Source organism: Podarcis vaucheri (assembly GCF_965113315.1).
Source record: "Podarcis vaucheri genome assembly, chromosome: 13".
NCBI classification, from domain to species: Eukaryota; Metazoa; Chordata; class Lepidosauria; order Squamata; family Lacertidae; genus Podarcis; species Podarcis vaucheri.
The window spans coordinates 47,125,193-47,137,913 of NC_138751.1; the positions used below are offsets into that span (position 1 = coordinate 47,125,193).

The 12,721-nt window shown below is 47.7% G+C and overlaps 1 protein-coding gene across 2 annotated transcripts in view; it reads right to left on the reverse strand.

Moving 5' to 3' along the window:
- The window catches only part of DHX8 (DEAH-box helicase 8), a 39,423-nt gene that overhangs the window by 22,239 nt on the left and 4,463 nt on the right, over window positions 1-12,721 (reverse strand). The window contains exons 2-12 of one of the 2 annotated variants that reach the window (XM_082194721.1): window positions 10,642-10,727; window positions 10,430-10,502; window positions 9,462-9,544; window positions 8,560-8,669; window positions 6,960-7,262; window positions 6,479-6,623; window positions 4,136-4,336; window positions 2,672-2,759; window positions 1,328-1,425; window positions 987-1,134; window positions 103-284 (exon numbers count right to left, since the gene is read on the reverse strand). In XM_082194721.1, the coding sequence (XP_082050847.1) occupies window positions 103-284; window positions 987-1,134; window positions 1,328-1,425; window positions 2,672-2,759; window positions 4,136-4,336; window positions 6,479-6,623; window positions 6,960-7,262; window positions 8,560-8,669; window positions 9,462-9,544; window positions 10,430-10,502; window positions 10,642-10,727 (1,517 nt within the window). Of the gene's footprint in view, window positions 1-102; window positions 285-986; window positions 1,135-1,327; window positions 1,426-2,671; window positions 2,760-4,135; window positions 4,337-6,478; window positions 6,624-6,959; window positions 7,266-8,559; window positions 8,670-9,461; window positions 9,545-10,429; window positions 10,503-10,641; window positions 10,728-12,721 lie in introns of both variants that reach the window. The other variant, XM_082194720.1, reaches the window with a different exon arrangement.

The window sequence follows — 12,721 nt, forward strand, 5'->3', positions numbered from 1 at the left end:
ACCTGATATTGGCATGTTGAGGTGCTGGATTTGATGACCCTTGGTTCAATTCCGGACAGCTGGCTTTTTTCTTCCTCTTCTTCTTCTTCTCCTCAGTCTTACCTGGATGAGCTGATCCTTCAGCCGGTATATTGGGAGACTTTCCCTCTGCTCAATGATCGACAGCTGAGTTTTCTTCCCATAAGAGGCTTTATTGCCTCCGAAAGCGTGTTTCTTCCACTCTGGGATGTCGTTTGGCATCATGCCAATCCCTCGCATGTTGGCAGCGATTTGTCTCCCATCCACTGGAAAGAGAGAGGAAAATTTACATCACACTTTGGTCCGTATGGCAACATGGAAGGGGTAAGAGAGGACTGACTAGAAAGGGATGTGAGTGTTAGTTTCTGTGTGTTGCCACTGTGCAGTGCTTTTGGAGTCACAAGACTCTGTTTACATTCCAGAGACCTTCTAGGCTGTTGGAAGTCTCACGGAAGACAGGAGATGGATGTGAGGTTTACTGGTTTCCTGTTCCTTTGTTTCAGTTGCTCTCTGCTTTCACAGAGAGAGGATGTAGATTTATTTGCTGTCTGAATAGTAAGAAATAAAGCATAGCGATGTAGCCATAAATCTCATCACTTCCCTGTGCTGGAAACTCTGCTGAACGGGAATGTGCCTGAGGCCTCATCAAAGGCTCAGGTCATTAATTATCGTCGGAGGACTCGGCCAGAGGAAAATGAGCTTTATCAACTTGGCCGAGCGGTGATCCCGACAGTGAGCACACGGGCTCAGGTAACAGGACAGCGAAAACCATTCATTCCACAGCTGCTTAGAGGGGGAAAGAAGTTGGCTATCAAGGCAGCCAGAATTTCTGGATCTCTGCGTCTCCTAAATTGCCTGAATCATCCCAATTTACAGTACACGTTACATGTTACAGCGGGTTCCCACATTGGTGTCTAAACAGAAGTACATTCTACAACCAAAAAACATCAGGAGGGAGATTCGGTTACCGTCTGGGAGGGGATCCACCCAGTGTTTGTTGAGTCCCATGGGGATGGAGTCCATCTCTGCCTCCCTCTGGGCTTGCTTCAGCTCTCGCCTCTCTTTTGCAAGCGCACTCTGCATCATGGCAGCTTGAGACAGGGAGCCATCAGGGTTCTGGAGTAATACAGGAAAACGTATTCCATTACTCGCTGCAGAGCTCAGTTTGTCCAAGAAGTCCTTGCTGAGCTTCTCTCATCTCGGTAGCCACCCCAACAAATTACACCCCCAAATCAAATATCAGCACACCCTTGCCATCCCTCCCCACTTCTGGCAATTATGGAAGGGCCCGGGAACTGGATCTGGTCACCTTCACAATCTTGATGGGGCTCATGTCCATGCTCTGCTTGGTGTGCCCTCGCAGGAATGGCGGCTCCTCCTCTACCAGTTCGATTTCCAGGTCCTCGTCTGGAAGAGGGAACCAAGATCAGTCCCAGGCACATTTTAACTAGGTTCCCTGCTCCCAACAACAAACTCCCACCTTGTTCTTTGCCAGCTAAGCTAGGGGATGGCACCTGGGATAGCTCAGTGGGTACAGCCCCATATTGGGCAAAAGATTCCAACAGGGCAGGAGGGGTTGGGCTAGATGACCCTCATGACCCAGCTCTACAATCTTATGATTATCTAGCAGCCTCTAGGCTAATCTAGCCCCTGCAAAGAGAGCAGACTAGTCCCTTTTTTGGAAAACTTTTGCCTAATAATAATAATAATTTATTACTTATACCCCGCCCATCTGGCTGGGTTTCCCCAGCCACTCTGGGCGGCTTCCAACAGAACACTAAAATACAATAACCTATTAAACATTAAAGGCTTCCCTAAACAGGGCTGCCTTCAGATGTCTTCTAAAAGTTTGGTAGTTGTTGTTCTCTTTGACATCTGGTAGGAGGATGTTCCACAGGGCGGGTGCCACCACCGAGAAGGCCCTCTGCCTGGTTCCCTGTAACTTGGCTTCTCGCAGCGAGGGAACCACCAGAAGGCCCTGGACCTCAGTGTCCGGGCAGAACGATGTAGGTGGAGACGCTCCTAGCCTCTGAAGAACACAGAAATACAATGGAAAGAGACTCTCCCTTGAGTTCTACCTTGCAGGTGTTCTCAGCCAGGGGCAGGTAAACTGTGGCCCTCCAGAGGTTGGCAGACTAACTCCCATCAGTCCCAGTCAGCAGGGCCAAAAGTCACGAGACGATGGGAGCTGTAGTCCAGCAACATCTGGATGGGTGCGGGTGTTAGCCATGTTTCTAGGCAGTGTGGAAGGCAGGGGAGCAGTTAATTAGTCTTGATAGTGGAAGTACAGTAGTACCTTGGTACTCAAACGGCTTGACCCCCGAACAAATCGGCTCCCGAAAGCCGCAAACTAGGAAGCGTTCAGGTTTGTAATCGTTTTTCGGAAGCTGAACGTCTGACGCTGCTTCCGCGACTTCCAATTGAGTGCAGGAAGCTCCTGCAGCCAAATGGAAGCCGCACCTTGGTTTTTGAACCATTTCGGGAGTTGAACTGACTGCCAGAACAGATTAAGTTTGAGAACCAAGGCACCACTGTACCTCAAATCCACCATTCTCCAGTTCAGAGTGGGACGTGAGCAAAATGAATTGCTAGATGAGGAACAAGCACAGAGGTGAATCAAGTCTAGACCATCACAGAGCGCAACTTTCCTTACCTTCCTCATCGTCAACCTTTGGCAGGATCCCCGTTTCCTCGTCGAAGTCAGGGAACTCCTCCTTGGAAAGCACGTTGGCAGCAATCATCTGAAGGGGGTAGGGAAGCACAAGGACAAAACCTTCAGCCAAAAAGTTTAGAGGCCTGTCTTGTTTCAAACACATAGAATCATAGAGTTGGAAGAGACCACAAGGGCCATCGAGTCCATCCCCCTGCCAAGCAGGAAACACCATCAGAGCACTCCTGACATATGGTTGTCAAGCCTCTGCTTAAAGACCTCCAAAGTAGGAGACTCCACCACACTCCTTGGCAGCAAATCCCACTGTCGAACAGCTCTTACTGTCAGGAAGTTCTTCCTAATGTTTAGGTGGAATCTTCTTTCTTGTAGTTTGGATCCATTGCTCCGTGTCCACTTCTCTGGAGCAGCAGAAAACAACCTTTCTCCCTCCTCTATGTGACATCCTTTTATAGATTTGAACATGGCTATCATATCACCCCTTAACCTCCTCTTCTCCAGGCTAAACATGCCCAGCTCCCTTAGCCGTTCCTCATAAGGCATCGTTTCCAGGCCTTTGACCATTTTGGTTGCCCTCCTCTGGACACGTTCCAGTTTGTCAGTGTCCTTCTTGAACTGTGGTGCCCAGAACGGGACACAGTACTCCAGGTGAGGTCTGACCAGAGCAGAATACAGTGGCACTATTACTTCCCTTGATCTAGATGCTATACTCCTATTGATGCAGCCCAGAATTGCATTGGCTTTTTTAGCTGCCGCGTCACACTGTTGGCTCATGTCAAGTTTGTGGTCAACCAAGACTCCTAGATCCTTTTCACATGTACTGCTCTCAAGCCAGGTGTCACCCATCTTGTATTTGTGCCTCTCATTCCCCCCCCCCCCAAGTGCAGTACTTTACGTTTCTCCCTGTTAAAATTCATCTTGTTTGTTTTTGCCCAGTTCTCTAATTTGTCAAGGTCGTTTTGAAGTGTGATCCTGTCCTCTGGGGTGTTAGCCACCCCTCCCAGTTTGGTGTCATCTGCGAATTTGATCAGGATGCCCTTGAGTCCATCATCCAAGTCGTTGATAAAGATGTTGAATAAGACCGGGCCCAAGACAGAACCCTGTGGCACCCCACTAGTCACTCTTCTCCAGGATGAAGAGGACCCATTGATGAGCACCCTTTGGGTTCGGTCAGTCAGCCAGTTACAAATCCACTGAGTGGTAGCAGAGTCAAGACCGCATTTTACCAGCTTCTTTACAAGAATATCATGGGGCACCTTGTCAAATGCCTTGCTCAAATCAAGGTAGGCTACATCCACTGCGTTCCCTTCATCTACCAGGCTTGTAATTCTAAAACACAAGTTTCTTTAAACGATGGCAAACACCCTCTTCATGCTCAGGCAAAGGACTCAGGACTTGTCTCCTGCTTGGTTGCCATTGGTGATTTAGTCCCAAGCCAGAAATCGTTACCTGCTTGATTTCCCATTTCTCAGGGTCGGAAATGCGGGTGAGGCGCTTCCGTTCCAACGTATCGTCCTCTACCTCCGGAGCGCTGACCAAGGAGAGATGGGTTGGCCGGTCTGGGTTCCTCATGGCTGCCTCCTCAGACTCCCCGACGAGGTTCCGACGTCTGTTTGGGTTCAAATCCTCCCCTGTGTCTTGATCTACATCCTAAAGCACACATAAATCACAGGTTGACACACCCATCAATGTAGCAATGCAAAAATTAAAAAAGATTACCGTATTTTTCGCCCTATAGGACGCACTTCCCCCCCCCTCCAAAAATGAAGGGGAAATGTGTGTGCATCCTATGGGGCGAATGCAGCGCGCCATCCCACTGTCCCCCGACCTGGTTTGGAGGCTGGCGGCGGGGAGAAGCCCGCTTCTCCCTGCCACCAGCCCCACAAGCTCGGGGGACAGCGGGGAGGCGCAGCGCGCCCAGGCTTAGCTTCGCGCAGCTCTCCGCAAGCCGTGAGAGCCCGTCGCTGGGCTCCCACGGCTTGCGGAGAGCTGCCTGTTCTGGGGGCTGGGGTCAGGGGGGGAAGCTCGGGCTTCCCCCGCCCCAGCCCCGCGCCTGGGGGGGGAAATATTTTTTTTCTCCTTTATTTCCCCCCTCAAAAAATTAGGTGCGTCCTATGGGCCGGTGCGTCCTATAGGGCGAAAAATACGGTACCTTAGTTCCATTTTGCAATTTTTTTAATTTATGCTTTATTGTACACAGACAACAAAAACACAAACACACACACAACAACCATACATTTACATCACCCGCCACCTCAAATACAAAATAAACACAAAAATAATTTTTTAATGATTTGTCAGTAAACCTTCTCAAAGTACATCCAACTTCCCGTCTTCTCCATACTTCTTTCAAAATTTACAAACTTATTGCATAAATCTGTATGTTCATTTTACAATAAAATATTACTCTTCTGTGTCTTTATTTCTTATTTAGTACAGCTGCAAAAGTTATTCAAAGGCAGCGACCGAATTCATAATGCAACAGTTATTTTTAAGATATGTTTTGAAATCTTCCCATCCTGCAATAAATATTTGTTTTGACTTGTCTTTCATTTTTTCAGATACAGTGGTACCTCGGGTTACATACGCTTCAGGTTACATACGCTTCAGGTTACAGATTCCACTAACCCAGAAATAGTGCTTCAGGTTAAGAACTTTGCTTCAGGATGAGAACAGAAATCGTGCTCCGGCGGCGCAGTGGCGGCGGGAGGCCCCATTAGCTAAAGTGGTGCTTCAGGTTAAGAACAGTTTCAGGTTAAGTACGGAGCTCCGGAAAGAACTAAGTACGTAACCCGAGGCACCACTGTAGTTGGGCCAGCTCTGCATACTCAGCTAGTTTTGTAACCATTCTGATCTGGAATGACTTTTATCACTTTTCCAGTTAGTCACTTTTAACACTAACAAATAAAATGGCGTATTAAAAAACCCTTCTTTTACCTTTATAGGAATGTCTGGTTCTGTAATTCCGAGTAGAAAGGCCCCTGGTTGGTTTTTTTTATTAAATAAGACCCTGAACATTTTCCTGAGGTCACCGTATATGTCATCCCAGAAGATCTTAATTTTTTTACACAGCCACCACATATGAAACATGGTACCCATTTCTACTCCACATCTCCAATAGTTCCATTTTGCAATTAGTGTGCAAGTCTAGCGTGTCGCCCAGGTGAGACATGTAGCGGCATGGCTCATATCGACAACAACAGTTCCTGTCTTGGGGTTTCCCAGTAAGCGAGAAGCACTGGCTGGTAAACAATGGCCCATTTGCATCTGTCACTACCTCTGAGGTCAGTTAGCAGATGGCTCTTGAGATCAGTGTGGTCCATGCAGGATTCCCCACTTTTACTCTCTTCCTTAAAACTGCTGGTGTGAATTAGAGGAAAGGGCCGATGAGATATCCCAAGGCCAAAATAACTGCAAAGCAAGGCTGAATAGTTGAAGTCCAGGGTAGAAACAGTGCCTTGGCACTATTCCCTGATAGCAACCGCTCACCTCCTAGGGAGCAAGTGTTTTTGCACCACAATACGTTGTCCTAAAAGAGACCCACCCCTTGGCCCAAATCAGAGATGGAATTGTTTTATTATATGGCCAAAGTAAGGAGGAGTGGAATGAGGATGGCCAGGGACTGAGAAATGAGCACTGGAGGAGCAGCAGGGCAAGATGAAGCAGACAGAGGAAAGAGATGCTAATGTCCCAGGAAACAAGGAGCAAGACAGAAGCGAAGGGCAGAAAGGGAAGGGAAAAGAAACAGAAGCAGACACAAGGTGGGCTTTTATGGAATGGACCCTGTCTTACCTTCATGCTGAGGCTGGTTTTAGAGCCAGTGAAGGACAGAACTTTGACTTTGACCCTCTGCCCTTTGCTCACCACGTCGGCCACGTTAGCAACACGCCCCTCACGGCGCAGCTCTGAGATGTGGACAAGTCCTTCCCAGCGCTTCCTAAAAAGGGGAATTGGACACAGAAAGAGCCAGTGGGTATCTGTTACATCTCACGCAGGAGCTTTTCGAAGTTATACACTGTAAGCTCCACCCACCGTAAAGGTATCAAGACGGATATGGTAATAACACACTTAATTGTTGGACTGGGAGGTGTACATAACCCCAAGCAAGCTTACCCAAAACAAAAACCCCTGGACTTACTTTGTACGTGCCTAAAATGCCATAGACATGGCTTTGGTACAGTTAAGAAAAAGTGTCAGTTTCTCACTTTCTGGAACTGCACAGATCAGTGGCAGCCAGGGATGCAAAAGGTGAAGCCCACCTTGTATCAAATACCTGAGTCCTTCGAGCTGGACAAAGCAGCCAAACTGCATGATGCTGGTGACTTTGCCGTTGTAGATGTCCCCGATGGAAGGCTCCTCTGGTGGGGGCCGGTCCACGTGCTTATCCCGCCACCGCTCGCTGCTCTTCTCTGCAGGCTTCTCCCGCTCCTTGCGGTCCCAGCTGGGGCTTCTGCTCCTGGAACGATACCTGGACTTCCCCTTATTCCGCTCCCTCGTCCGGGAATGAGAGGGCGACTTCCGCTTCCGCTTTTGGTCCCGCCCCCTGCTGCGGCTGCGGCTCCTCCGCCTTCTCTTGCTGCAAACAATAGAAAGTATGAGTACTCAGGTCCCCTCTTGACTCAGACGCTACTTAAATACAGTGGTACCTTGGACGCGGGTGGTGCTGTGGTCTAAACCACTGAGCCTAGGGCTTGCCGATCAGAAGGTTGGCGGTTCGAACCCCCGCGAGTGGATTCCTTGGGAGACCAAGGAGAGTTGTTTTTAAAACACCTCTGCAGCCTCCTCCTTGGTCAGTCAAGTGGAAGACTACAGGGCATGGCAGAATTAGTGACAGCAGCAGCGTCTGGTTGGGCAACCTAATTTGGCTGATAATAGTTAAAATACTGGCAGGTGCCCTTTCTTCTTTTTTTACAGAAACAAAATGGCAAAATTCAGCAGCTTCTGCAGGCTGCGGTCTGTACTCCAATATTGTCCACTATGATGGTGAAATTTGTGGATTCGTGATGGAATATCCTACCTGAGCTAAGGGAGTTGAATTAAATCAGGGGTGGGCAGACTTCAGGCTTTCGGGATCTACTTTATTTTTTAAGTAAAATCTTGAGGTCCACCAATAAGAGGCAGGTGCAAAACAGTAGCTATTTTGGGAGGGGTGCTAAGAATTAAGAAAATAAGAGGTACACGTGCCATCAATAAATTTGCGATCAATAACAGAACCTTGCAAGTCCTTTCACCTTGTCATCCGCACACACCCTTTGTCACGCTGTGACATTCGTTTTTACCTGGCTCATTTAGAGGAGAGGAACCTTTTAGACAAGGCTACTGTTAGACAGGGGAAGTACGTGGCGCTGTGGGTTACACCACAGAGCCTAGGACTTGCCGATCAGAAGGTTGGTGGTTTGAATCCCCGCGACGGGGTGAGCTCCCGTTGCTCCGTCCCTGCTCCTGCCAACCTAGCGGTTCGAAAGCACGTCAAAGTGCAAGTAGATAAATAGGTACCACTCCGGCGGGAAGGTAAACGGCGTTTCCGTGTGCTGCTCTGGTTCGCCAGAAGCTGCTTAGTCATGCTGGCCACATGACCCGGAAGCTGTACGCCTGCTCCCTCAGCCAATAAAGCGAGATGAGCGTGCCACAACCCCAGAGTTGGTCACGATTGGACCTAATGGTCAGGGGGGTCCCTTTACCTTTACCTTATTGTTAGACAACTGGGAATCAGAAACTCTTGCCAATCTACTGTGCGCCATTCTTAAACCTACCAGTAGATCCCAACCTGCCTTCTGCCCACCTCTGAGCTAGATCACCTATGATTTTTCCAAAACAATGACGACACACTGAAAAAGTTTCCTTCTTGAGGAGATTAAGCCCCAGGAACCTACTGGTCCTCACTGCTTCGGTGCTTCTCCTGCCTGCCTGCAGTTGGCATCAAAGCTTCCAGTTCCTTGAGGGCATCGGCAGCTACCTTCACATCATCTTCATCCAACATTGTCTGTGAAGGAAAGGAGAGAACCCCCCTAAATAGACCGCTGATACACTAATTCAACATCTCTTTCAGATCCATGTGGCGACAGCTGAACTAGAACCGAGTTCTTCTTGGCACCAAAGTCAAATCTCACCACACTTGGACCCCACTGTTGAACTCAGTAGCACTTGCTTTTAAGTAGGCATGGTTAGGATTCTGCTGCTGATCAGGGAAGCAAGAGAAAACAGAAAGGAGCGTATCCACCTCCATCGTTCTGCCCGGACACTGAGGTCCAGTGCCGAGGAACTTCTGGTGGTTCCCTCGCTGCGAGAAGCCAAGTTACAGGGAACCAGGCAGAGAGCCTTCTTGGTAGTGGCACCCACCCTGTGGAACGCCCTCCCACCAGATGTCAAAGAGAACAACAACTACCAGACTTTTAGAAGACATCTGAAGGCAGCCCTGTTTAGGGAAGCTTTTAATGTTTAACGGACTATTGTATTTTAATATTTTGTTGGACGCCGCCCAGAGTGGCTGGGGAAACCCAGCCAGATGGGCGGGGTATAAATAATAATAATAATTTCTTGGGAATGCTGTTATTTTGCTATTATTCACAACCCCCACTCCATTCCCGCACTTGGGGTGCCTGGCTCTCCTTCCTAATCTCACAAACCTCCTCCCTCCAGCCTTCATGCCTTCATCCCACACTCTTGTGTGCAAGTCCCACCCACTCACCCTGTTCCTAATGTGCTCTCTTGCCCCAGATTCCTCTGTACTCTGCTCTTCCCGTCTGCAGCTAGTAATGAACAAAAACCCACCTACCCTGACAATGGGATTGTCTGGTCGACAGAGGGCTGGAAACAACTCCTTGTACTTTTCTTTTTCGGTTTTCGGTTTTACAGCTTCTACAGCGATAATAAACAAAAGAAAACACACACGACTTGAAATTTCATTTCATTTCACTTGTAACCTGTATATGTACCTCCTTTCTTTATTACTTTCTCTATTAGATTTTCATCTAAATGTTATTAACTCTGGTGTGTTACTTGCACTCTGGAAAGGTGAAGGGCCATGGCAGATTTGTATTTTGAGGAGCTCTTTCTCACAGGCAGGTGATGGGATCCCTTCTGACAGGCCAAGCGCTGAGGATGGCAAGGTGTGCACTGAAGCCCTGTAACTCATGGTGTGGAATTTTGGCAGAAATCCCAAGACCACTTACTAAAGTGGTGCACTCTTCCCACCTTAGATCAAACCTATGCTGTCAGGTGCCATAAGAAAGCGGCAGAGATAGCGCAGGATAGTACACACCCCGGAAATGATCTCTTTCAGCCTCTGCCTTCTGGAAGAAGGTATAGGGTTATAAAGGCTAGGACTAGCCGCCTGAGAAACAGTTTCTACACAAATGCAATTCTGGTTCTAAATGCAGCATAAGGGGTCTCTATAGTATAGTGTATTTTAAAATGGGGTTTCAGAGATTTTAGGGGGTTTTGAATGTTTTATGTAGTTTTTCAATTTCATTGTTCCGCATGGGACAATGACAATAAAGATATCATATATCGTATATATAAAGGCTCACACTATGAAACTGTAAGAGAGACTGCAAGTGTGCTGACCCAGAATCTGGCTTGTACCAACCCACAGTGGTATCTGTTTTTAACCCATATTTTTCTTTATTTGTACACCTATTCCAGAACTGTGCAACTATTAATGGTTGATTTCTAACCACATCTTGCAGCAGCTAGGTCCCTTCCGCCCCCATTCTGCCTGTGTGCCCATGAGGCTTCACTTACCTTTGCTAGTGGAAGGTTTTGCAGGTGGTCGCATCGTCTGTATAAGACGCAGCAGGTTGCTAATGAGGGAATCCTAAAATACAGGTTTGGGGTTTAAAAAAAGATGCAGAAACAGAATTTCTTGCTCCTGCAATTCTCCCTCCCCCCCCCACCAGCTCAACCACCAACACCACCCTCTGCACCTGCCCCCTTCAAAAAATTTTAGCACTCACTGTAAATTCGGCACCATTCTTCACCAAGGCTGCCTTGAATGCGTCAAAGGTTGTATTTCTCTCTGCGAGGTTTATCACAAATTCAGCTGTAAACAATTGGAGGGTGAAAGGAAAAAGGATTAGGGGAAAAGGGCTAACACTGTTTTGGAGCAGGCATGGTCCCAATTCTTAAAATACCTGCATATACCAGTGGTGCCCCGCAAGACGAATGCCTCGCAAGACGGAAAACTTGCAAAACGAAAGGGTTTTTGGTTTTTTGAGTTGCTTCGCAAAACGATTTTCCCTATGGGCTTGCTTCGCAAGACGGAAACGTCTTGCAAGTTTGTTTCCTTTTTCTTAAAACCGTTAATACAGTTGTGACTTGACTTCGAGGAACAACTCATAGCACGCGGTGTGGTAGCCTTTTTTGAGGTTTTTGAAGACTTTGGTGATTTTTGAAGCTTTTCCAAAACTTTTCCGACACCGTGCTTCGCAAGACGAAAAAACCACAAGACGAAAAAACTCGCGGAACGAATTAATTTCGTCTTGCAAGGCACCACTGTACATTTCCCAACTACCGTATTTTTCACTCTGTAGGACGCACTTTTTCCCCTCCAAAAATTAAGAGGAAATGTTTGTGCGTCCTATGGAACGAATGCAGGCTCCTTGGCTTCAGTGATAGCAACGCGAAGCCTCCGAAGTGCAGAGGGTGTGCTCCCTCCTCGCTCCGGAGGCTTCGCGTTGCTTTCGCTGAAGCCTGGAGAGTGAGAGGGGTCGGTGCGCACTGACCCCTCTCGCTCTCCAGGCTTCAGGGATAGCTGCCTGAAGCCTGCGGAGTGCCTGCGGAGTTCCCGCTGCGCTTCAGAGGCTTCGGGTTCCTTTTGCTGAAGCCGGGAGAGCAAGACTCTCCTGGCTTCAGCAGAGAGGGAGAGCTGCGCAGAGCCCCTTCAGCCAAGCGGGAGGAGAAATGGAAGGGGCTCCGTTTCTCCTGCCGCTTGGCTGAAGGGGCGCTGAGCAGAGAGGGGGAGAATTTTTTTTTCTTGTTCTCCCCCTCTAAAACAAGGTGCGTCCTATGGTCAGGTGCGTCCTATAGAGCGAAAAATACAGTACATGTTGCTTGGAAGAACTGGTGCACTCTCTATGCAATTCACAGGATGCTATAAGCAGATAGCAGATTTAACGAAGAAGACATGCCTACAGATAAAAACAGTCCAGATTAGATTAGCAAGCCAGTCAAGAAGCATATCCTCTCTGGGAAGGGCACTCTCAGATTTAGGAACATCTCTAACAGAAGCCTGGCAACAGGTAGGGGTGTACTGGGGGAGGGGTAGGGGTAGGGGAAACAGAATTGATTATAATGAATTTAAAAGAACTGTTTAAAATATATTAAATGGTACCAATGATTTTTAAAATTGTTTCATTGCTTGTTGAAGGAAAGGCAGAATAAAAATCCAACAAATAATAAGTTAAAATGCATACATTTGTCACATGATAACTGAAGGCATTATTGTCAGTCATATGACCATAGGTGAACATTTTTATTTTTGCAGCTATTTCTAAATTGTATTATTTCATCATATACAAACATGCTACAATTAACCATCTATCGAGGGCAGTGGGAAGTTCTGTATTGCAGGAAAATTCACACCATTGGTAATTTGACTGAGGGGAGGAGGTAATCCTCTGCCTCTGTATGAGAGCATTTCATATCAATGGCTACCAGCCATGATGGATATGCTCTACCTCCACTGTCACAGACAGCATGTCTCTAAATCTTAAAAAAGTATAGTATAAACACCGACAGCTGGAAATCATTGGCCTGCGAGAGCTCCAATGGGAGAACAGCCTTTACCAAAGGTGTTGTGGACCTTGAAGACACTCGAACTCAGGACAAAAGGAAGAAACATGCTAAGAGGAAGTCATGTTTGTGACTGGACAAGAGACGTTGGACATAATATAATGTTGGAAGATTGGAAAAGGTTATGGAAGAAAGGGGGTTACCGTATTTTTCGCCCTATAGGACGCACCGTCCCATAAGGCGCACCCAGTTTTTTTGGGGGGAAATAAAGGGAAACATTTTTATTCCCCCCCCAGGCGCGGG